This window comes from Ascaphus truei, chromosome 4, assembly GCF_040206685.1.
Source record: "Ascaphus truei isolate aAscTru1 chromosome 4, aAscTru1.hap1, whole genome shotgun sequence".
Lineage (NCBI taxonomy): Eukaryota > Metazoa > Chordata > Amphibia > Anura > Ascaphidae > Ascaphus > Ascaphus truei.
Window position 1 is genome coordinate 215,764,849 of NC_134486.1, and position 26,921 is coordinate 215,791,769.

The 26,921-nt window shown below is 45.7% G+C and overlaps 1 protein-coding gene across 1 annotated transcript; it reads left to right on the forward strand.

Moving 5' to 3' along the window:
* RHOU (ras homolog family member U) lies at nt 1–26,921 on the forward strand. The gene is made up of 3 exons (XM_075596859.1): nt 1–807; nt 14,537–14,595; nt 25,458–26,921. The coding sequence occupies exons 1-3, from the start codon at nt 543–545 to the stop codon at nt 25,911–25,913; spliced, it is 780 nt and encodes a 259-aa protein (XP_075452974.1). The 5' UTR covers nt 1–542; the 3' UTR covers nt 25,914–26,921.

A 26,921-nucleotide genomic window follows, 5' to 3' on the forward strand; every position in this document is an offset into this window, starting at 1 on the left:
ATAAACTGCAGGCTCATTCAGCCAGTCACTAGAGCAGGGGTCTGGTTGTTTGAAGCCGTATTCTCCCCTGTCACACTATGCTAAACGTCTACAAAGGGGTGAGAGGTGGATTAAGAGAAATAAGCAACTGCAGTGGATAGAAAACTCAATCCCCGGCTTTGTTTTATGGAATCACATCGGCTACATTTCCTTTCAAGTAAGGCTTCATTTCTGGATGGAAAACCCTTGGCAGATTGTGGCCACATTGTCCTGACTGCCCTTTCATCTGGTGTTGATGGGTTGCTTGGAGCTCTGAAGACCTGAAGAAGCAATAATCAAGGAAGGCTCTCGTAGCATCAATAACCCTTTGGATCTGTCTTGTCAGTGGAGATCCGCTTGGAATGGTGGAGCTTCAGAGGTGAAAAGTCTCTTCTGGCATTATCTGCTGACCGACCTATGCTAGCTGTGCGGCTTACCTGGCCCTTGTCGCCACCTCCATATCTATTTTTTTGCCCACAACTGCCTAGCCCTCTCCTTCCGCCCTCAGGGTGTCTCTAAAGCTGATGCCTCCGCAAGGAGAGACGGAGTATATCAGTAAACCGGTAACTTCTGGAGGCTGCAATGAGGTCCCCCCTGTCCCACCCCGGAGGCTGAGAAGTCGTGGTTTGGGGGTGTCCAGGAGCAGAGGTGCTGGTCCTGGGACAGAACGCAAGATTAAGTGTGTACTGGTGGGGGATGGAGCTGTGGGCAAAACCAGTTTAGTAGTGAGTTACACCACCAATGGGTACCCTACAGAGTATGTACCAACAGCCTTTGATAACTTCTCAGGTAATCACAACCTACTGTAGTACTCAGCAGAATGTGTCCATATATCAGAACTAAATATGTTGCTTATTCCTATAACTTTTCATTGATTCTTTCTTTGCTGATCCTATTATTTTGCTCATTTTACCGGTTCAGCAAGCATATATATTTGACATATTTTGTTATTGCCACTGTATTTCCTCCTAAATCAATACTAACCAGTCATTAATTTGCTTTATTCATACTTAATACATGATGCAGGCTCTTGTAATTAACCACAACTGTTAAAGCAATTATATTGACTTTCAATAAATCTCATAGGAGGCATAATATAAACAGGGGCATAATATAAACAGGGGCATAATATAAGTGTATCTGTTCATTTATACTGAGAATCAGGTTTGTGGGGGCGTTTGGTGTATTGTAACTGTCTTTTAATTTATTTTCAAATAAATTAGTGCTTGGAGTCATGCAGGGAGAACAATCATTGTCAGTGTCTTGTTAAACAGATGGGTGTATTGTGGTGGGCGATGGAGGTTCATAAAATGCACATAGGATGGTGAATGCATTGACGTACAAATGGACAGGGGGAGCCATGCAGCTGAAAAGTCCAAAGCAAACTAGGTTTGGAGGCTTTAGTTTACATTGCGTTCATTTCAAAAACACCTGACACTGCACATTGACCAGTCACAACCATTTCAAAGACACTCCATTAGTTTGCTATTTAATACAGTAAAGGAAGTGGCAAATTCTTGGGAAAAATATAATGCTATCCCTAATATGAAAGACAGACAGGGATCAGATAGGGTCTGAGATTTTTTTTAACAGATAAAAAAAAAATAGTTTCTATACTGTTTTAAAAGAACTTTAACAAATGTAACTCCTGATAGTGATGGGTGCTGCAGCAATAGGTTCATGCAAATAGGGCTTCCTTGTCAAGAAACACTGATCTAAACCGTTGATTCTGTAAACAAAAGTTCAAATTACAGTATAAACGCTTTCCATTTTAGTAAGCTTAATAATTACTGGTGATATTTGGTCCAGATAAGGTTTATTTACAGTTTGTTATACAGTACTTTAACTGGAGAAAAATAAAAACGACACACAGATGTTGTAGAAGTTGCATAATACTACCATTGTATCATTGCAACATAATTTAAAGCATTATTATACTTCAGAATTATAGATTAAACCACCCACATGGTTGTAAACTAGAAACACAGCTCTGGAACGTCTTTCTGAGGCAGTGTTAATATTATTAACTAGATAATGGATAAACTTAGTTCCAGAGAGACAAAGAATGTCCTTTACAAATTTGTGGTAGCTGTTTCTATATGTGGTTTGGTTATTGACTTAATGGATTACAGCATTTGATGCTGCTAGCTTAACTCTGTGAATACAGTAAATAGTTTTTTTTTGTAAGATCACTCAAGTGTCATTGACAAAGTAGAAACCTGTAAGTGCTGTATGTTAATTAAAAACCTGACACATTGATCACTTCATAAAAACACCATACAGTAATAGATGTTGTCTTTATAGATTATGTACAATAACATTGGTTCATAATTTGTATGATGTGCCAATACAACACCTGTGTGTAAGACATATAGGGCCCTACTGATTGAGCTATGCTATGCCATAAGACACCTGACAGCCCATTCAGAGTAAGTAAATGTGACCTATAATCCATACAGTAACTTCATCTATATATATATAAGACTGAAAAAATGTTTGGGTGTCTGTTTGCACCCTCACCTCATTGGCCTGCGGGGTGGGCTGACTTCACGGCCACGCCTATGCAGGGCGTGACAGTCACACCACCCTCACACCGCATGCGCCTCACTGTCCATTTGGTGACTGCCAGGACCGCACAGTTACTCCTACTCCTGCCAGGACCCCACACTCACTGCTACTCCACAGCCTCCCTCACTGTCTCCCCCTTCCCCCCGCGCCGCCATCCTCCCACTCACACCACCACCCCACTACACACACGTGCCTCACCGCGCCCGCTCCTCCCTTCAGTTGCGCCTGCCAGGGGCACTGCCGCTCGACTCATCCTGCTTTGGCTGACTGCCAGGGGCGCCGCCGCTCGTCTCACCGCCCCAGTGCCACCGTCCTCCCCCCTGCCTTCAGCTGCGTTTGCCACGGCCGCCGCCGCTCGACTCACCCTGCTGCGGCTGACTGCCAGTCACTCACTCACCCAGTCACTCACCCACCCACTCAGTCACTCACCCACCGAGTCACTCACACACCCACCCACTGACCAACCCACCCACTAACCCCCCTCCCTTCAGCTACGCTTGCCACGGCCGCCGCTCGCCTCACCGCGCCTCACAGCCCCCGCGCCGCCATCCTCCCTCATCCGTTTAGCGGTGGCTGCCTGCCATTGGCGCCGCCACTCGCCTCACCTCACCGCCCTCTCCCTTCCCCGGCTCCTACCAGCAGCCTCCGCCGCCGCTTCAAGTATGGGGGACAGCGGGGAGGGGGGGAAATAGATGCCAGGGGGGAGAAATGCAGGGGGGGAGAGATAACACACCCATCCAATAGAAGGGGGGGAACGGAGGTGTGAAGGGGGGGAACGGAGGTGTGAAGGGGGGGAACGGAGGTGTGAAGGGGGGGAATGAAGGTGTGAAGGGGGGGGAACGGAGGTGTGAAGGGGGGGAACGGAGGTGTGAAGGGGGGAACGGAGGTGTGAAGGGGGGAACGAAGGTGTGGGGGGGGGATGGAGGTGTGAAGGGGGGGAACGGAGGTGTGAAGGGGGGAAATGGAGGTGTGAAGGGGGGGGCCCAGCTGTGAATACGGGGGGGGGGGGAGTCGCGTGCAGGGGGGTGCAGATTGCTGTCAACGGGGGGACAAACAGACGGGGGGAGAAAGGGGAAGGGGGGAGAGAGGGCAATGGGGGGAAAGAGAGGGCAATGGGGGGAAAGAGAGGGCAATGGGGGGAAAGATTGGGCAATGGGGAGAGAGAGGGCAATGGGGAGAGAGAGGGCAATGGAGAGAGAGGGAGAGAGAGAGGGAGAGGGGGGAGAGAGAGAGAGGGGGGAGAGAGAGAGAGGGGGGGAGAGGGGGAGAGAGAGAGAGGGGGGGAGAGAGGGAGAGAGAGGGGGGGAGAGAGAGGGGGGAGAGAGTGGGGGGAGAGAGGGGGAGAGTGGGAGCGGAGAGAGAGAGGGGGAGTGGAGAAAGAGGGGGAGCGGGAAAATTCAATGCCGGGCAACGCTGGGTATATCAGCTAGTCATGAATAAAATGAGGTGATGTTTCTTATTCCCTGCTCAGAATTCTGTTGCACCAGATTGCAAAGATGTTGCACTGTAACAGTGATTTGCTAAAGGAATTATTTAAGTCTCTCATGAGTAGAGTTATCATAATACAATGTAACTTTGGCCAATCAGAGTTACATTCCATTAACATTGTAACTCCGTTTATAATTGCAAGTGTCTATCAGAAGATAAATCACGTCTGGTGAAAGTAATTTAAAAAAAGTAGTTGCACTTTGCTCGATTTTATAATACAGCTGCTTTTATTTAATTTGGAGGAAAATATCTTTGGACTGTATTTTAGAAATATTTAAAAATCTAAAAAAAGAAAAATCGTAAAAACTGATACTGGCTAAAATAAATCCCTATCTCTTTAAAGACAAATCGTATTGGAGATAAAGAAAGTTGTAGCCCTCTGAGGGGCTTATTATTCTGTAAAGTGAGATAGTGCTGATTCTGCAACTACTGCACAGAAAATCCCATTCAAGTCAAATACGCACAGTAGTATTGTATGTCTTTATTTATATAGTGCCAAAAGTGTACTCAGCGCTTCACAAAGAATACAGTACAGGGAATTATTAAAATACAATAAGTGCAGCAAAATCAGACAATAGGAAAGGAAATCCCTGCCCCAAAGAGCTTACAATCTAAGAGGGTTGATGGGAAACTTACAGAGACAGCAGGTGAGGGAATATGTGCTGTAGATGGCAGTGCTTGGCCACAATGGGTAGTAGGAGTGACTGAGTGTGGGACAGTAACCATGAGTGCAGGCTATTGGGATGCTTGATTTGTGGGACGAGTTTTAAGGTTAGTCAGTATTAAATCAGAAGGTTAACACCATTTACAGGGGAAGAGATGGCATGGAGGCATAGGTGAGATCAGATGTGTATGTCTGGGTTCAGGCTTAGGAGAAATCCCCAGCATCAGGAAGGAGTAGATAGAAGTTGTGAATAGAGGATTTTTGTGGGTGTTTTTTTTATTGAGGGGTAAAGAAGTTGTTGGGAGAGAGGTGTATAAATAATGGTGCAGTGTGCAGTGGGGAGTGGGGAAGTTGGAGAGAACAGAGACGTTCACAAAGGAGTGAGGAAACAGTAAACAGAAAAAGAAATAGGGAGGTCATAGTGAGATGCAGGAGAAGAGACTTCCCAGGTTCTGGAGGATAGGAAGAGTAGATATAATCACAGCGTTTAGAAAGTTAAGTTCTCACAGTTGCAAAGTTGTTGTTGTTGTGCAGAGTCCAGATCTTCCTCAAATCTTCACCTCCAATTTCAACTCCACTGATTTCGGATAATAATATCCTGAGAATGGAAATATAAATTAGGCAGCTTGAAGACACATGAATGCTTTTCAGAACTGTTGCTGGGAAAACCTCAGTCCTAAAATTCCTGATTTGTCTTTTAAGTTTTAGTTTTATTAATAAAAACAAAATTAGTGCAACATGTCGGGGTTATCTGAGTTAGCTTGCTCCTATAGTAAAATCTTACAACTTACATATGTTTTGAATTTTATTCACATGGTGGGACCACAAGTGTGAACTGCAGGAACTGGTTCATGTGCTAATGGTGTGGTCATCCTAGGACATGGCACATAACACAGTATCTGTGTTGACAACTGCAAGCTTCAACTCCTTTACTGCCAGAGGGGTTAGCAAGAGGTTAATAAATGTTGTTATAGTTGTGATGACAATAAGATATTTTGGATGCTGACAAATGATTTCTCTGTGATGGTCCATGAGGAAACTAAACTTGTGCATGGCCCAGAAACTAATTAAAGGGGCAGTCTCTATTATGATTAAATTGGACTGTGGCATGTTAAATAGCTTTAGGGACTGAGGGTAGCTAAAAAATCAGACACATTTTTCTAAATAATTTTCTAAACTTTTAACTTTTTCATGGTTAACAAAATCTTGGGTTTTACAATATTTATCTTTTGTCAGCCTTGAAAGAAATTATAATGCCTTCATAAGTGAAAGATAAACATCTTAGCTAATATGCTAGAATACCAATGTTCCAAATAAAAGCAATACAGTGTATATCTATTTTTCACAAGATGCTAAATTGTAGAACAGTTACATAAATGGTGGTTGAATCTTTAAGGAAGCCAATTATACTGATCTACTATATATTTCTGAAAGCACTGTATGTCTGCGTCCCTAGCGGCAATCTCATTGGTCCCTTGGCCTGCCCGCCCCCGCACCTCTCATTGGCCTGAGGCAGAGTGACGGACACACACACACACACACACACACACACACCCCCCCCCTCACACACACACCCACACCCTCACTCTCCCCCGTCAGTTGGACCGCAGCTCACCTTCCACACACCCCCCCCCCCTCCTCTCCCGGTGCCCCTCACTCTCTCCCCCCACCTCACCCAAATCCCCACGCTCCGCAACATCCCCAGCCGCACCATCACCCTCACCGTGCGCCGCGGCCCTCCTGCTCAGCAGCAAACTCCAGGCTCCTCCCCCCTCGCGGCGCGGCCCGGGCCTCCTGCTCTCCCCCTCACGTGCGCCGCTACCGTAGAGGGGAAGCGCGGCCCGGGCCTTTTGCTCTCCACCTCACGTGCGCCGCTACCGGAGAGGGGAAGCGCGGCGCGGGACTCCCCCTCACGTGCGCCGCTACCGGAGAGGGGAAGCGTGGCGCGAGACTCCCCCTCACGTGCGCCGCTACCGGAGAGGGGAAGCGCGGCGCGAGACTCCCCATCACGTGCGCCGCTACCGGAGAGGGGAAGCGCGGCGCGGGACTCCCCCTCACGTGCGCCGCTACCGGAGAGGGGAAGCGCGGCGCGAGACTCCCCATCACGTGCGCCGCTACCGGAGAGGGGAAGCGCGGCGCGAGACTCCCCATCACGTGCGCCGCTACCGGAGAGGGGAAGCGCGGCGCGGGACTCCCCCTCACGTGCGCCGCTACCGGAGAGGGGAAGCGCGGCGCGAGACTCCACCTCATGTGCGCCGCTACCGGAGAGGGGAAGCGCGGCGCGAGACTCCCCATCACGTGCGCCGCTACCGGAGAGGGGAAGCGCGGCGCGGGACTCCCCCTCACGTGCGCCGCTACCGGAGAGGGGAAGCGCGGCGCGAGACTCCCCATCACGTGCGCCGCTACCGGAGAGGGGAAGCGCGGCGCGAGACTCCCCATCACGTGCGCCGCTACCGGAGAGGGGAAGCGCGGCGCGGGACTCCCCCTCACGTGCGCCGGCTCCCGGACGGAGGGGAAGCGAGGGGAAGCACGGCGCGGGACTCCTGCCACTCTTGCCCCCCTCCCCCCCCCCAGCTTCCCGAACTCACCTCCTGCCCTAGCCAGATGCCAAGGGCTCAAGGTAAGTCACCCACCGTCTCCCACCCACGCACTGTCACCCAGTCACCCACCCAGTCACCCACCCACCCTGTCACCCACCCAGTCACCCACCCACCCAGTCACCCACCCACTCAGTCACCCACCCACTCAGTCACCCACCCAGTCACTTTCACCCAGTCACCCACCCACTCAGTCACCCACCCACTCAGTCACCCACCCACTCAGTCACCCACCCACTCAGTAACCCACCCACCCACTCACTTAGTCACCCAAAAACTCACTTAGTCACCCACCCACTCACTCAGTCAAGTCACCCACCCACCCAGTCACCCACCCACCCAGTCAGTCACCCACCCAGTCACCCACCCAGTCACCCACCCAGTCACCCACCCACACACCCACCCAGTCACTTTCACCCAATCACCCACCCACTCACCCACCCACTCAGTCAACTCAGTCAACTCAGTCACCCACCCACTCAGTCACCCACCCAGTCACTCAGTCACTCACCCAGTCACTCAGTCACCCACCCATTCAGTCACCCACTCACCCACCCAGTCAGTCACCCACTCACCCACCCAGTCAGTCACCCACTCACCCACCCAGTCAGTCACCCACTCACCCACCCAGTCAGTCACCCACTCACCCACCCACTCACCCACCCAGTCAGTCACCCACTCACCCACCCAGTCAGTCACCCACTCACCCACCCAGTCAGTCACCCACTCACCCACCCAGTCAGTCACCCACTCACCCACCCACCCAGTCAGTCACCCACTCACCCACCCAGTCAGTCACCCACTCACCCACCCAGTCAGTCACCCACTCACCCACCCAGTCAGTCACCCACTCACCCACCCAGTCAGTCACCCACTCACCCACCCAGTCAGTCACCCACTCACCCACCCAGTCAGTCACCCACTCACCCACCCAGTCAGTCACCCACTCACCCACCCAGTCAGTCTCCCACTAACCCACCCAGTCAGTCTCCCACTCACCCACCCAGTCAGTCTCCCACTCACCCACCCAGTCAGTCTCCCACTCACCCACCCAGTCAGTCTCCCACTCACCCACCTAGTCAGTCTCCCACTCACCCACCCAGTCAGTCTCCCACTCACCCACCCAGTCAGTCTACCACCCACCCACCCAGTCAGTCTCCCACCCAGTCAGTCTCCCACCCAGTCAGTCTCCCACCCAGTCAGTCTCCCACCCAGTCAGTCTCCCACCCACTCTCCCACTCAGTCTCCCACTCAGTCTCCCACTCACCCACCCATTCAGTTTCCCACCCATTCAGTTTCCCACTCACCCACCCATTCAGTTTCCCACTCACCCACCCATTCAGTTTCCCACTCACCCACCCATTCAGTTTCCCACTCACCCACCCATTCAGTTTCCCACTCACCCACCCATTCAGTTTCCCACTCATCCACCCATTCAGTTTCCCACTCATCCACCCATTCAGTTTACCACTCATCCACCCATTCAGTTTCCCACTCACCCACCCATTCAGTCTCCCACTCACCCACCCATTCAGTCTCCCACTCACCCACCCATTCAGTCTCCCACTCACCCACCCATTCAGTCTCCCACTCACCCACCCATTCAGTCTCACACTCACCCACCCATTCAGTCTCACACTCACCCACCCAGTCTCACCCAAAACCACCCACCCAGTCACTGACCCCACCCACCCACTCACCGACCCCACCCACCCACTCACCGACCCCACCTACCCACTCACCGACCCACCCAGTCACCGACCCCAGTCACTGACCCACCCAGTCACCGACCCTGAAAAAGTCACCCAGTCACCGACCCACCCACCGACCCAAAGTCACTCACCCACCCAAAGTCACTCACCCAAAGTCACCCACCCACCCACCGACCCAAATTCACCCACCCACCCACCCACCGACCCAAAGTCACCCACCCACCGACCCAAAGTCATCCACCCCCCGACCCAACTCACCCACCCACCGACCCAATTCACCCACCCAACCACCGACCCAAAGTCACCCACCGACCCAAAGTCACCCACCCACCGACCCAAAGTCAAACCGACCCAAAGTCACCCACCCACCCACCGACCCAAAGTCACCCACCCACCAACCCAAAGTCACCTACCCACCCACCCAAAGTCAAACCGACCCAAAGTCACCCACCCAGTCACCGACCCAAAGTCACCCACTCAGTCACCAACCCACCCACTCAGTCAAGTGTCACCCACCCACCCACACAGTCACCCACACACTCAGTCAACTCAGTCACCCACCTAGCTGTCAAGGTTGGGGGAAGCCTAACCCTGTCGTACGCCCCCCCCCAAAATTACATCCCGGGCAACGCCGGGTCTCTCAGCTAGTAAGTTATATAATAAAACATTTTTGTTGCCCTGCTCTTTTGAACTATCTTTTTAAACTCTAAACAAATCATGGTTAGTATGGAAACTCAGGAAAAAGGTAGTTAAAGCAGCATTTAATGTTCAACAGAGGCAGGGGGTCTCCGGGGCCGAACCACATTAATTTAGACTCCGAGACCCCCCTGCTTCCTGAGATACTTACCTCTGTAGCTGTTTCTTTGTTGATGTCTAAATCCCCTGGGTTATGCGGGGCAATAGGAAGCCGTCACAAATGCCATTGTGGCTTCCTATTGGCTCCTATGCTGTGGGAGGATGAAGCCATTAATCCATATTGTTCACCCAGCCGCGGATGCTGCCAGTAGCACTTACGGAGGTAAGTATTTCAGGAAGTATGGGGTGCCCAGAGCTGAAGCAAATGGGGTTCAGAACCGGAGATCCCTTGCTTCCCGAGATGTTTAACTCCGTAAGTGTTGCAGGCAGCATCCCCTACTAGGTGAACACATCTTTATGTGCAAGACACAAAGGCAACAATTTTATTATAAGTCTTTTTTTAAGCTGCTTCTGAGAAATGCACCTGAAGCATTCCTCAATAGACCTGTTTTATAGACTAATGGCGTGTATGTGTATGTATGTATGTATGTATGTATGTATGTATGTATACAGACACACACACACACACACACACACACACACACACACACACACACACACACACACACACACACACACACACACACACACACACACACACACACACACACACACACACACACACACACACACACACACACACACAGTTGTGTGAAAAAAAAGTACTCCCTCTTTGAATTCTATGGTTTTACATGTCAGGACATAATAACAATCATCAGTTCCTTAGCAGGTCTTGAAATTAGGTAAATACAACCTCAGATGAACACACACACACACACACACACACACACAGTTGTGTGAAAAAAAAAGTACTCCCTCTTTGAATTCTATGGTTTTACATATCAGGACATAATAACAATCATCAGTTCCTTAGCAGGTCTTGAAATTAGGTAAATACAACCTCAGATGAACAACAACACATGACATATTACACCGTGTCATGATTTATTTAACAAAAATAAAGCCAAAATGGAGAAGCCATGTATGAAAAACTAAGTATACCTTATGATTCAATAGCTTGTAGAACCACCTTTAGCAGCAATAACTTGAAGTAATCGTTTTCTATATGACTTTCAGTCTCTCACATCGTTGTGGAGGAATTTTGGCCCACTCTTCTTTACAATGTTGCTTCTGTTCATTGAGGTTTGTGGGCATTTGTTAATGCACAGCTCTCTTAAGGTCCAGCCACAGCATTTCAGTCGAGTGTAGGTCTGGACTTTGACTGGGCCATTGCAACACCTTGATTCTTTTCTTTTTCAGCCATTCTGTTGTAGATTTGCTGGTGTTCTTGGGATCATTGTCCTGTTGCATGACCCAATTTCGGCCAAGCTCTAGCTGTCGGACAGATGGCCTCACATTTGACTCTAGAATACTTTGGTATACAGAGGAGTTCATGGTTGACTCAATGACTGCAAAGTTTCCAGGCCCTGTGGCTGCAAAACAAGCAGTTGGTATGAGGTGTTTGTGCTGATATACTATGTTTGGTTTTCACCAAACATGGCGCTGTGCATTATGGCCAAACATCTCCACTTTTGTCTCGTCTGTCCAAAGGACATTGTTCCTAAAGTCTTGTGGTTTGTTCAGATGCAACTTTGCAAACCTAAGCCGTGCTGCCATGTTCTTTTTAGAGAGACAAGGCTTTCTCCTGGCAACCCTTCCAAACAAACCATGCTTGTTCAGTCTTTTTCTAATTGTACTCTCTTGAACTTTAATATTTAACATGCTGAGGCCTGTAGAGTCTGAGATTTAACTCTTGGGTTTTATGCAATTTCTCTGAGCATTGCACGGTCTGACCTTGCGGTAAATTAGCTGGGACGTCCACTCCTGGGAAGATTGCAACTGTCATGAATGTTTTCCACTTTTGAATAATCTTTCTCACTGTAGAATGATGGGCTTTACATTGTTTGGAAATGGCCTTATAACCCTTCCCAGATTGATGGGCAGCAACAATTGCTTCTCTAAGATCATTGCTGATGTCTTTCCTCCTTGGCATTGTGTTAACACACACCTGAATGCTCCAGACCAGCAAACTGCTAAAACTTCGGCTTTTATAGAGGTGGTCACACTTGCTGATGATCAATTAATCAAGGGCATTTGATTAGCAGCACCTGTCTGCTACTTAGCATCTAAATTCCAATGGAAGCAGTAGAGGTGTACTTAGTTTTTCACACAAAGCTTCTCCATTTTGGCTTTATTTTTGTTAAATAAATCATGACACAGTGTAATATGTCATGTGTTGTTATTCATCTGATGTTGTATTTACCTAATTTTAAGACCTGCTAAGGAACAGATGATTGTTATTATGTCCTGATATGTAAAACCATAGAATTCAAAGAGGGTGTACTTTCTTTTTCACACAACTGTGTATGTGTGTATATATATATATATATATATATATATATTTATATATATTGGAGAAAAATAAGAGAGAGCGCACGCCCCATAGCGTAATACAGTACATTTATTTGGGGAAGGGGGGGGGGGGGGGGTAGAAAATCCACTCACAAGGGTAAATTAAAATCAAGCAGTGTGTGATATACTGTATCACCGCTAACTCTGGTCACTCAGCATCCAGACCCTGCAGTCCAACTCTCACTTGAAGCTGCTGGTTGAAGTTCTCTGGTGCATGAGTCGAAAGGCTCCTTAAAATGAATGATGCAGTCTTTGAGTTTGGGTACTAACTCCAATGTCAGCCGGCCGCAATGTGAATCTGCACTCGATGCGGCCCGTCATGCGCTTGCGTGATGACGCAGTTCCGTTCCCTGACACGTTTCGTCACGTGCTGTGACTTTCTCAAAGGGTTGCTGGTAGTTCATGCCCTCACTAAGGATTTATGTCAGCTGGTTGCTAGGTAACCCGATCGTGTCCTTCAATAGGTTCAAAGTTCAAATGGGTAAACCTATCATGGCAATATTATGCCTTAGGTGGATGAAAAGGCTGGCATGAAGTGAAAGCAAAATATAAACATATATGTCTATATGTATATGGGGAGGGGGGTAAGGAATGATCAAAGGATAAATAATAATATAAATTAATGATTAAATAAACATATTAATGATAGATGATGAACCACTGAGAATGATAAAATAATATACATAAAATGTAAAATGGTAAATAATAAAATATTATAAAATATATATATATGAAGAAAATATCTTCTTGCTGGAGGGGACAACTAAATAGATAATATCTCGAAAAGACACAGATGGGCATGTGTAATGGAAGAAAACCAGAGAAGATAATTGTTATAAATATAAATACAACATATCTTAACAACATAGTTAATAAATTGAAAAACCATAAAAGTGCTAGAACTAAAAATAAGTGTGACTAAGTCACTAATAAGTAACCATAAATTGTGATTGCAGGATTCTCATTACAAATATTAATAAATTAATTAAATTTTTTTTTTTTTTAGAAAGAAAAAATGTGAATTTTACCTAACATTTCCCAGAATCCCTTGCTGCAGTGGAAACGCTGTGTGCTGGTCTAAGACATGCAAATGAGCATGTTGCCTGTCTAAGACATGCAAATGAGCATACAGTAATATTTACAGTTGCTATATGCTTTACTGTGGTGGGTTTTTGTCACTTTTTTTACCCACCATAACCTTAATAATTACACACACACACACACACACACACACACACACACACACACACACACACACACACACACACACACACACACACACACACACACACACTGTCACTCAGTCACTCAGTCACACACACTGTCACTCAGTCACTCAGACACACACACACACACACACACACACACACACACACACACACTGCAGCTACAGACATACATATACACACATATACACAGAGAGAGGGAGAGAGAAACTGCAGCTACAAACAAACTGCAGACAGCCACTTACTTTGCAGCTACACAAACACTCTCTCTCGCTCCTCAACTCAAAATGAAGCTCTGTTCACAGAGGGAGGGGGAGGAGTCACTGCCTGCTGCTGCTATCTGGCCAATCCCCTGCCCTGTCTGAGAGCTGTTCCTGCCTCCTGACCAATCCCCTGCCCTGTCTCAGAGCTGTTCTCAAAGCCGATTGGCTGGAAATAAACACATTGGAAATAAACACATTGCAAGCTGCAAAAATTCCGGGCATTACTGAATTAATAATGCCTGGAATGTTAACCTAACAAAGAGCAGGGATTTCAATAATGCCCGGAATTTTACAGCTTTAGCCTATAATTGAGAATATTGTTTGAGAAAAAAATGTAGTGTAGTACTTGTAAGTGGCTACTTCATTGCTATGATCTGTTTAGCTAAAAAAAAAATATTGGATGGGATTGCACCTTTAGCCTGCAGGGGTGCACAGGAAATAAGTTCCAGTTGTAAAATACAAATATTTGTGTTACTTTCCCTATGGGGAGCTGATTATTCCCTGAGGTTTTAAATACATCAAGTATGAAAAGAAGCCCTTTGAGTTTGCTTCTTCCTCTTTCTCCCTTGCCTCTTCAAAGAGTTTACCTTCAGTGATTTACCACTTCATCAATTGCAGTGAATTGAATTTCAAAGTCTTAAAGGGTTAGCAAGCAGTGTGAGTTCCAACTTTTGTGGCCAATAAATCCTAACTAATTGGAGGGAAATTCAAAAAGGCAAGGTATGTTTTCATAAAAGGAAAAAGCATCCAATACAGAGGCCTAACAGTTAATTTACTTTTTCTTCTTTTTTAGCTGTTGTGGCGGTAGATGGAAAGCCATTGAAACTTCAACTTTGTGATACAGCTGGACAGGTCAGTAAGAACATTTAATTGTATGTTATTTTTTTTAACTGTATGCTTCACGCATTTCTACGCACTAGTCAATGCAATTATATTCACTGTAAATCTATGTAAAGTATCTAGAATAAGCTTTTATATATTTGTCTTGATCCCAATTCATTGCACGTCCCTCTTAGTTCACTCCAAGTCAAAACTCATGAGGTTTTGAAAGCTCTGCACTATACAGTTTTATTTATGAGGAGCTCTAATATTTGTTCCCTAAAACATAGAACAACCTACAACAAATCTACTGTACAAGCCCCTTTCACAATTAGGTTACATGATCCAGGGGTGAGCATTGTATTGTAGAGCACAGAAGGAGTTTGGCAATAGAGTTGTTGTCCTTGTAAGCAGGATAAATATTTTCAAATAATGCCTGGTTAGCATTAAAGTTAAAAAATAAATTAGAAGCAGACCAATGTCATTCAACATTGCAATAAAACTTGATTTTTTTTTAAATTATTCGATTACCTCTGTTTTCTGCAATTAAGTAACACAACTTGACTTTCCAGTTTTTGCTGCAGCTGGAATAGTCATTATGAAAAAGGATACTCACTTGGTATGCAGAGGGCTGGACACATTCAGTAGGGAGTGGGGAAATAAAAGAGCACTCAAAGGTGATTGGACTTTTTAATGGTAGAAAGGCATACATATCCAGGCAGAGAAATACATTGAAAAAGTGGTGTTCCTGAGCCTGGCGTCAGAAATTCCAAACCTGTTAAACATTGAGGTTCTTTGGATTCTCTGAAAGGGGAGGGGGGGGGGGGGAGTGTTTATGAATGGAATGTTTCCTTTTCACTTTTAGACACTGTAAAACCTCCTTAGCTTTATAACCTAGCTGTAGCAGCCCCTGAACCCCTATACTAGGTTCAGTGTACCTGGGTATCTATTTGGGTATCTCTACTATATTGGGGAACCACTGCTACACTAGGGAATCTGTGAATATCTGCAGATATAGTTTAACCCCTTTATACCCAGTGTGACAGGGTGAAGTCAACCCCTATCAGTTATGCCTGGGAAACATATGTCTGAGTGCTTCATCCAGCACTCAGAAGGTTAACTCAGGAGGAAGCTAGGTAATCAGGATGTAAGCTGACACCTGATAGCCAGCAAGGTATAAAAGGATGTTGTTACTGGCAGTAGCTGGCTGCCTTAGACCAGAGCACGCTGCTATGTGAGCTGCTAGCCAGACGGATTCACCAAACTAACTCTTCCAACCAAAGTAAGAATTGTTCATTTGTTTTCCTGACTGCTTAATATACACTTATGGTTTGGTAAATGGTTTAGCCAGCCAGCCTGCTAGATAGGCCCGGTGTGTTAGTCAGTTCTCCCAATGTGGAGCAGGATTTATTTTGGTGTTTAAAGGGACAGTGTACCCACATGTTATGTTATGCTGTGGAGAAATAAAGCCACTGAACGTTTTCATTATCCTGAAACTACACGTGTGGACTGTTCCCTGACCTCGGCTACAGGCCGTCCTGCCACACCCAGTTACCTTGTCTGGATGATGCTGCAGCAGGGATCCTGGCGGTGAGCCGTAATAACGCTTCCAGAGTCAGAGTTTGGCAGAGTAATGTGCTTAGCTGTATCCGAGACTCTCACTCAATCCCCAGATACAACATTTGGGGTATCCCATAACTTTGGAACCCCGATACATAGCCACATTCTATAAGACTTTCTCTTAAAAACCCACCCTGAAACTTACAGCCTAGTCAGTTCTCCAAATGTGGAGCAGGATTTATTTTGGTGTTTAAAGGGACAATGTACCCACATGTTATGTTATGCTGTGGAGAAATAAAGCCACCGAAAGTTTTCATTATCCTGAAACTACACGTGTAGACTGTTCCCTGACCTCGGCTACAGGCCGTCCTGCCACAGGTGGTGTCAGAAGTGGGATGTCGGACGGCCCCTGTATCTGAAGGGCCACACAAAAAAAAATGGAGACAATTTTTTCTCAGTTCCTTGAGCAACAGCTCCAGCTAGCAGAGAAGCAAGCTGAGCGACAAGCCCAGCAAGATTAGCAACAGGCCTGGCGAGAGGAAAAGCTACTCCAACTGCTGGCTGAAGGCTCAGCCACAGTAAGATCAGAGATTCCCAATAACCCACCGGTGATGCTACATAAAATGAAGCCAACCGAAGACCCAGAGGCATTTCTCCTCACTTTTGAAAGGGTAGCCACGGCCCACGGCTGGACATTTGATCGCTGGGTAATGACTCTGGCTCCACTCCTCATAGGAGAAGCTCAGGCAGCCTACCAGGCTCTTCCAGCAGACGAGGCCATGGACTATCAGCAACTAAAGGCTGCTATTCTGGATCGCCAAGGCCTCACTCCAGAGACCTACCGACAGCGGTTCCGGACAGTCAAATATACAAACAGAGACAGACCCCGGGTCGTAGCCCACCGCTTAGTAGACTTATGTACCAGGTGGATGCAACCGGAGAAGCATACCAAGGCAGAGATCCTTGAACAGTTTGTGCTCGAGCAGTTCATACAGATACTGCCCCCCTCCTCCCGCTCCTGGGTAAAAAAACACGCTGCATTTTCCCTGGATTCAGCGGTCCGCTTGGTGGAAAACTTCCTTGGCGACGACACCAAACAGGATTGCTGGGAACGGTCCGTGCAAACACCAGTTGCTTCCGGTGATGCTAGAGGCAGGAGAGCAGACAATCAAGGGGTCTACAACCCGCCAGCTCAGGAGATCCAGTCAACCCGATCGGAAGACCCTTTCCCATCTTGGAGGGTTCCTGGTACAAACTCCCGCAGAGACGCCCGTCCCGGGTCCCGAGGCCATTGGATCACTCAAGGGAGGCCGCCACCCACAGTATTCCCCGAGAACCTGGACTCCCATCACCCATCCGGTGGAGAGGATACCACCACCAACCAGAAGGGAGGATCCCATCCAACAGCGGAGAGGTCCAAACACCGAGCCCCGTTGAGAGCTTCCGCTGACGACCGAGTTTGCGGACTCAGGAGATGATGAGATGGACTGTTCATATGGCAGAACCACTGCCACAGCTTCTCTCCGAGGGGACCACAATCGTGGTTAGTCCCAGCATCTCTGGAGGGGAAAATAGTAAAAGCCATGCTGGACTCGCGATCTGGAAAAACCCTGATCCTAGAGGGCCTAATTCCAAGCAACAGACTATCCTATGACTCTCCGTGGAATATCGAGTGTATCCATGGGGATACAAAGAGATACCCGACGGCGAACATTCTACTGCGTATCAAGGATCAAGAGGCTAGCCTACTAGTGGGAGTTGCTCCCTGGCTACCTGCTCCTGTTCTACTTGACCGAGACTGGCCCTACTTCAAAACATTGTTGGCCCCTACTCCTACAGAGCTTACTTCTCTGGTACCGGAGAAACCCGGAGACTTATTTCCTTTTTCCCCAGAGATTTTTCCCCGTAGACACCACGTCTCAAAGACACGTAAACAGAGACGTGCGGAAAAAGAGGACTGGTTAAGAAAGGCTGGGACTCTTGGTAACATTAGTCAGCCCAAAGGACTGCAGGTCATGGCCGGAGATGACCAGGGTGGGGAACAGATAGATACTGGAATTTTTCCAGACCTGGATCTTCCTGACTTCTGTCAGAGGCAGAGGGAAGACCCAGCTCTGGCTAGACAATATGAGAAGGTGGTACAGGTCAACAACAAGATAATGGATGAACAAGGTGCAAGAGTGTTTCCACATTTTGAACTATTGAATGACATCCTATATCGTGTGAATAAGGTTACACAAACAGGGGAGGTCATTCGACAGATGTTAGTCCCTAAAGGGTTGATTAAAACAGTGTTCACCCTAGCCCATACTCTCCCATGGGGTGGTCATTTGGGCAGGGATAAGACCATGGACCGCATCCTGTCCCGGTTTTACTGGCCAGGCATACATGGTGACATCATGAAATTATGTGAGACATGTCCTGAATGCCAGTTAACTAGCCAAAAAGGACAGAAGCCGGCTCCCTTGGTCCCTCTGCCCTTGGTAGCCGTCCCATTCGAGAGAATTGGGGTAGATCTGGTCGGACCTTTAGAACCCTCTGCGAAGGGACATAAATTTATACTCGTTGTTGTAGATTATGCCACCAGATATCCTGAGGCCTTCCCGCTGAGATCAGCCACTGCTAAACAGGTTGCTCACAGGCTGTTAGAACTGTTCTCTAGGGTAGGACTTCCCCAAGTAATGTTAACTGACCAGGGAACAAATTTCATGGCAAAGTTAATGCAGAATGTCCTGAAGTTATTGGAGGTAAAATCCGTCCGGACCTCAGTCTACCATCCTCAGACTAATGGATTGTTAGAGAGGTTTAACCGTACTTTAAAAACCATGCTTAGGAAGTTTGTGGACACTGAAAAACGAGCTTGGGATGAACTTCTCCCTTTCCTATTGTTTGCGGTACGAGAAGTTCCCCAATCATCCACAGGCTTCTCCCCGTTTGAGCTCCTATATGGACGCCAACCTCGGGGTATTCTCGACCTCCTGAAGGAATCCTGGGAGGAGGAGCCCTCCCCCTCCAAGAATACCCTTCAGTATGTCATAGACCTTAGAAACCGCCTAGACATGATAGGTCGGTTTGCTAAGGAAAACCTCAAATCTGCTCAAGAACGTCAAGAGAGGCAGTACAACCAAAATGCCCGCTTGAGGGTCTTCCAACCTGGGGACCAAGTGATGCTACTACTACCGACATCAGAGAGTAAACTCCTTGAAAAGTGGCAGGGTCCTTTCCAAGTTCTCCGCCGCACCGGGGAGGGGAACTATGAGATCTCTCAACCAGGGTCCAGGAAGGGTAAACAAATCTACCACGTAAACCTCCTGAAACCCTGGAAAACGATGAGATCGCTGTTCATCCACCCTCGGGAAGGAGAGACGGATTTGGGTCCACAGCCTCCAAAGGGTAGTACGTACAATGACCTTCAGGTTCCCATGGGAGGGCAGTTAACAATGGAACAAAGGTCAGACCTACTAGAATTATGTGACCAGTTCCTAGATGTTTTTTCTGAGCTGCCAGGGCAGACTGATTTAGTGTCCCATAGGATTGCGACAGAACCTGGCGTAAAAGTACAGTCCCGTCCCTATAGATTGCCAGAGGGACGAAAAGACCTGGTAGTGAGGGAGATAATAGACATGTTGGAATTGGGCGTGATCGAGGAGTCCCACAGCGAATGGTGTAGCCCTATAGTGTTGGTCCCTAAACCAGATGGGAAGGTGAGGTTTTGCGTGGATCTGCAACAGGTAAATGCTGTATCCAGATTCGATGCTTACCCAATGCCTAGGGTGGATGAATTGCTTGACTCTCTTGGTAAAGCAGAGTATATCTCCACCCTAGATCTCACGAAAGGATATTGGCAGATACCTCTAGCAGAAGAATCCAAATGCAAAACTGCCTTCGCCACCCCTCTCGGTTTATACCAATTCACTATGCCATTTGGGTTACATGGGGCTCCAGCCACGTTCCAAAGGTTAATGGACAAGGTACTACGACCCCATAGGGCATATTCCGCGGCCTACTTGGATGACATTGTCATCTATAGCAGACACTTGCAGTCTCATATAAAAAGGTTAAGGGCTATCCTAACGTCCTTAAGAGAAGCAGGGCTCACTGCAAATCCAAAAAAATGTGCCCTGGGTAAATCCACTACAAAATACTTGGGCTATGCCGTTGGGGGAGGGATAGTAAGGCCACTAGCTAGCAAGGTGGCCGCCATAAAGGAAGTCCCCACTCCACAAAGACACAGGTCTGCTCCCTTTTGGGGTTAGCAGGGTATTACAGGCGGTTTATCCCCAATTTTTCAGAAATTTCTGCACCCCTAACAGATCTGACAAAAAAGAGTGCCTGACCCAAGTTAAATGGTCTTGGGAGTGCCAAGACACCTTTGACATGCTAAAAAAGTGCCTGTCAGAGGGCCCCGCTCTTCGGAGCCCAGATTTTAAAGAGCCCTTCATCATCCAGACGGATGCCTCAGAGGTAGGACTGGGAGCAGTGCTGTCCCAGCAATTTGATGGTGTTGAACACCCCCATACTGTTCATCAACCGAAAGCTGTTCCCAAGGGAAGTGAGGTATTCCGTCATTGAAAAGGAGTGCCTCGCTTTAAAATGGGCAATTGAGGCCTTGAGACATTATGTCGCCGGAGTACACTTCACCCTGGTCACTGACCATGCGCCCTTGAAATGGTTAAACACCATGAAGGACACAAACTCAAGGGTTGACCAGGTGGTATATGGCCCTCCAACCCTTCTCTTTTAATATACAGCATAGACCTGGAAAGGACCATGGAAATGCCGATTTTTTGTCAAGAGAAGGAGTGGAGGGTCGGTCTTCAGCCGTGTGGGACCCTAGCCACACACAAACAGGGGAGGTATGTGACAGGGTGAAGTCAACCCCTATCAGTTATGCCTGGGAAACATATGTCTGAGTGCTTCATCCAGCACTCAGAAGGTTAACTCAGGAGGAAGCTAGGTAATCAGGATGTAAGCTGACACCTGATAGCCAGCAAGGTATAAAAGGATGTTGTTACTGGCAGTAGCTGGCTGCCTTAGACCAGAGCACGCTGCTATTTGAGCTGCTAGCCAGACGGTTTCACCAAACTATTTCTTCCAACCAAAGTAAGAATTGTTCATTTGTTTTCCTGACTGCTTAATATACACTTATGGTTTGGTAAATGGTTTAGCCAGCCAGCCTGCTAGATAGGCCTGGTGTGTTAGTCAGTTCTCCCAATGTGGAGCAGGATTTATTTTGGTGTTTAAAGGGACAGTGTACCCACATGTTATGTTATGCTGTGGAGAAATAAAGCCACTGAACGTTTTCATTATCCTGAAACTACACGTGTGGACTGTTCCCTGACCTCGGCTACAGGCCGTCCTGCCACACCCAGTTACCTTGTCTGGATGATGCTGCAGCAGGGATCCTGGCGGTGAGCCATAATAACGCTTCCAGAGTCAGAGTTTGGCAGAGTAATGTGCTTAGCTGTATCCGAGACTCTCACTCAATCCCCAGATACAACATTTGGGGTATCCCATAACTTTGGAACCCCGATACATAGCCACATTCTATAAGACTTTCTCTGACAAACCCATCCTGAAACTTACAGCCTAGAAATCTCCCGATCCCAGCACCCCGGTAAAGGCAAAAGTCACATAGATCTTTATTGTCGCAAAATTAGAATACAGTTGCAGTATTACATTTTCGACTCCTGGGTCCCAGAGCTGACACTCTAAGATCCTAACACACAGGTCAGGGTTAACCAAGTGGACTTGATCTTTATTGATGAGTGTACTAACAGACAGTGATGTGTTTAAGGGGTTGCATTTCGGTAAATATACCTCTTTTTCAAATTCCAACACCTATGTTTAAATCATTTTTAAAAGTTAGTTTTTCAACATGGTGTGCTGAGACTTGGGTCGGGGTTGATTTCCTCTTGTTACTTTCTTTTTTGTGGTCAGTGTGTGCTGAGAAAGACTTTGCACAGCCAGAGCCTCCCTCTATCCCACTACACTTATCTTTATTGGCACTCTGAGAAGGACAGGGTGGGAAAAGAGTTCATATAAAGGGAGATAATAAAAAACAATTTAATGTGCCAAAAATAGAAGAGGATTACACTGACATGTTTCACCAACAAACGGCTTTATCAAAGTGCATAAAATCTTGCCTCCTACATGGGTATTTGTATGTCCGCCAAACCAGGAAGTAACTGACTTGTTTCGCGCCATACACAGTCACGTGATGACGTCAAAAGCGTCATCACGTCGGCCCATGTTGTTCATGTTGGTGTACAGTTATCAAACACATGTATTCCTCATGCCCATAGTTATGATACATTCTAATATATACAATGTAGATATACACTGTGTGTACTATTGGGATATGAGGACACAGGTTTCAATCATGTTACATGAGGAAGTCATACCCCCATTGATACCTTCTTGTAATCATAATGGGTTTTTTAATTTGAATATTTTTCTTGTGGTTAGTATTTAGGTTATTTTTATGATATATTCTTTATTCCACAATGATTTTTAGATTATTTTTTTTTGTAGTTTATTAACTTTATTTGTTTGTATGGGTTTGTTAGATTTAATAATGGGGGTTTTGTTGTTGTTTGAAGAACATGGGCTGACGTGATGACGCTTTTGACGTCATCACGTGACTGTGTATGGCGCGAAACCAGTCAGTTACTTCCTGGTTCGGCGGACATACAAATACCCATGTAGGAGGTAAGATTTTATGCACTTTGATAAAGCCATTTGTTGGCGAAACATGTCAGTGTAATCCTCTTCTATTTTTGTCACATTAAATCGTTTTTTATTATCTCCCTTTTTGCTTTCTGAATTTGTGGTGTAGCGTACTCTACTCGAAAACAGTTCCAGGTCTTTCTCGAGTAACTCCCAGTCATTGGAAAGTGCTCTAAAAAGGTAATCTTAAGGAATTTCGTTCCAAAAATGGATTTATTCGTTAGCCCCGTTCCCAGTAAGTGTGTTTAACTTGAATTGTGTAACTTTGTGTGTCTGTCTTCTACGAGAAATAAATTACCATTTATTTTACCATCTTGTTTTGCTCAATCAATGATCCCGGTAATTAAAAGGTGTTAAGAAACCGGGTCTCCCGTGACACCCATAGCCTGAGAATCTCCACTGGTTAGCACTCCTGGAAAGGCAAAAGACACAAATACTTTACTGTCATACAATAACATTCATTGCAGGTACAATACACAGGTTGCAGAGCTGACACTCTAAAACCTGAAACAGGGCTCAGAGGTAACCAGCCGGGCATAATACCATTATTGATGGCCTGGTTACCCCTTCACCGTCACATTATGCTGGGTAAGAAAGTGAGGCAGACTCACCTGAAATCAGTACCACTAACACCATTACTCTTTTAACTGTACTTTGGACAATGCTATTTCTATAATTCAAATGTTTAATAACTTTTTCAATGTAGCCGTAACGCTTGACTGTGAACTGCCTAACAACAAATGTCATTGGCCTCTTTTAAGATAAATTAGTAACAGAAAAAAAGAAATGTGATAGAATAAAGGGATAAGAAAACCAGACCTTAAAACTAGAAGAATATTTATTATTTAAATACTTTATTTAAAAATTAAAAAAAAGTGCAAGTGTATTTTTTAAAATAAAAAGGTTGTGGTATTCCTGACGTCTAAGTACTTAATGCTGCAAAATACAGTCCTACTGTATTGCATATGCAATACGGTGGAGGTTTCTTGTTGCCTTTTTCACCCACAATAACTTAAAACGTGATGGTAAACCCTACAGTCTTGAAAATGCGAAGCCAGCAGTACAACCAACTTCACACTGATGATACCCATTAAGGTTGAAACATGTCTGTGAATGGTTTCTCTGGCTTTGCATCTGATTCCCATGCTGTGCTTTTAAAGCTGTGTTAACAGCGAGCATTTGCTTATATGGCCTCCATGTAACAATGGTTTTTCAGACAAAAGGTGACACATTGTGTGCTCATTTGCATGTCATTTCCCAGAATCCCTTGCTGCAGTGGAAGCACAGTATGCTGGGGATAATGGTGAATGGCAGGGTTGCAGACCTGCCTAAGACATGTGAATGTGCTCACAAGTGATCTTTTTATTTGATATATATATATACTTTTTTCATAAAATCAATCCGGCATCTGTACCCCCCCTCCCCCGATGGGAAAACAAAACTTTGCAAAGAGGGGCTCCTCTCCATTTTCTCGATTTTGTTTGATACTAAACCACACTCACTGGAACTGAAGTTCTTGCCCACAATTACTGTAAATGTGATACTTTGTCCCCATTTGTAAGTATTATGTCTAGTATTGTTTCCTTGCGAATGTGCTCACTTACCAATTGTTAAGAGAATGTCCTTGCAAGGATTCCAGGAAGTACCTGCTTTTGGCTGAAGCTGTAACATGCCCACTCCAGTCCCATAATTTTTACCTGTCCATTGTCAAATGACATCTGTCAAGTGAGGACATCAGGAAGATGGCACTTTAACCTTGTCCAATTTAGTTACTCTTCTAGAGCTCTGTAGATCACCCCAGTACAAAGAACAACATTCTTCCCAGTTTCGAGGCTTACCCATGGTGTCTCAGTCTTTTTCTCCAGTACCTTGTATGTAATATAAAGTTGCCTTTATATTATTCCTCACAAAGGTCCAGATCCACAAAGTTATGTTGTCACTCAATGTGACGTTAACCTAAATTAACAAGAAGTTATGACTAACACTGTATCTTCAAAAGACAATACCGAAATTTAAACCATAAGATTATAGTGTTAACTATAACATTTGTTAGTGATAACAACATGCAAATGATCTGAAAATGAGGCATTATCAAAAATCATATATCTACTAATGTCCATTAAGGTTAACGTGGGGACTTAATGTTAGGTTAGTTAGGTCATACCTAATTTTGTGTTACTAACATCCAGACCATGATGTAGTGCTTTTGCAGGAACTAGATGGGTGTAACACCACAGTTAATATGATTTGAGTAAGAGAGCAATATTTCCCCCTCACCTGAAATTGAGTTAAACACCTTCTTCAGAGTGGGATCGGAGTAACACTAAGACATACTTAACATCACTTTAATGGAACATAACGTTATGCTACAATAACGTGATGTTGAGCCTATTATTATGAGTTGTAGAACAGCTGTTCTTTTGCATATAATAAACTAATTCACCCACACTTTCTACAATCAAAACCGCCCTCAAATGTCAAATGAATTGAATTATGCTAGAAAAACAGTAAACCATTCGCAAAACAAATTCTGACCAATTCACCCATTTCTAGTGTCCTTTCAATGAGGAGTATTTACAAAAAATAATGTGCTAACTTTTTTACAGGATGAATTCGACAAGCTACGACCCTTATGCTACACCAATGCCGATGTCTTTTTGCTGTGCTTTAGTGTGGTGAGCCCGGCCTCTTTCCAGAATGTCTGCGAGAAGTGGGTTCCTGAAATCCGCTGCCATTGCCCTAAAACCCCCGTTATTTTGGTCGGGACACAGTCAGATCTAAGAGAGGACGTCAACATCTTGATTGAATTGGACAAATGCAAAGAGAAGCCTGTAATGGAAGAGGCTGCCAAGCTGTGTGCTGAGGAAACCAAAGCCACCTCTTACATTGAGTGCTCAGCCTTGACTCAGAAAAACCTCAAGGAGGTCTTTGATGCTGCCATTTTAGCTGGAATTCAGTACTCTGATACTCAGCAACAACCAAAGAAGTCAAAGAGCAGGACTCCAGACAAAGTTAAAAACATTTCCAAATCTTGGTGGAAGAAATACTGTTGTTTTGTATAATCTCTGCATAAAATCTAACAAATCAGGCTAATTATTTTTTAACTTCTTTTTCCAAATATTTGTAACAGTTTTTATAGGACTTGCTCAATCTGTCAAAGACCGGGAGCTAAAGGTGTACTGTGACTTGATTTTCTCCTAGCCCCGGCAAAGAAATCCATTTTCCACTGCTAAGGAAACTTGTTGCTGCTGCTTTCCTGTGGCCAGCAGTTTCTCAGACCACGGTTTGCTGGGGAAGCTCAGCCGTGGCAAACCCCGGTCACAAGGAATCTAAAATGGGCTGCATTGTTAGTCTTTGCTCTGGAAGGGTTTAGAGTTCTCAATCTCCAGCATATTGTTAATTAGGAGCTATATTAGCTTTACGATCTCTTATTATATTCAGTAATTGAAAAAAAAAAAAAAAAACAATATATATATATATTGCTTCTATGAAACATAATATCAATTTTTACCGCTTTGGGTGAGTCATTGTTCAAAGGCAAAGAATGAAAAATATAGGAATGTAATTGTTTCTTTTGAGAATGTGCATCAAAAAAAATTATTGCAAGGTCCTGAAAAATGCAGTTTATGCACCTGTAAAGAGATCAATGTAAAACAAAAATTATACAGATTGTATCACTTGTGCCTCTGTCGTTTCTTACTCTTGACAAATGATGTCTCCCCATATTGCAATATTAAAGACCACTAATTTATATTGTTATTGTAAATATAGCATTTTTGTGGACAGTGGGCATAGGCTGACATTGACTAAGCAGTGCTATTCCATAAGGCACATTTGGAAGTGCTGGAAGGTAAGGTGTCCCATGGAATAGTATCACTTAGTAACACTGGACCACACTCTTTAAAGAGCAAGATTTTTTTGTGGGGGTGTTTAAGGTTTCAATCTAGTTTGACATTAAAAGGCCTTCTGCAGACCTTGCTGGTTTTTAAATTGGGATGGGAGATTTAAAAAACTGTACTGTTTGTGATTCTTCCTTTTAGCATAAAACAATTAAAGAAGTTCATTTTCAA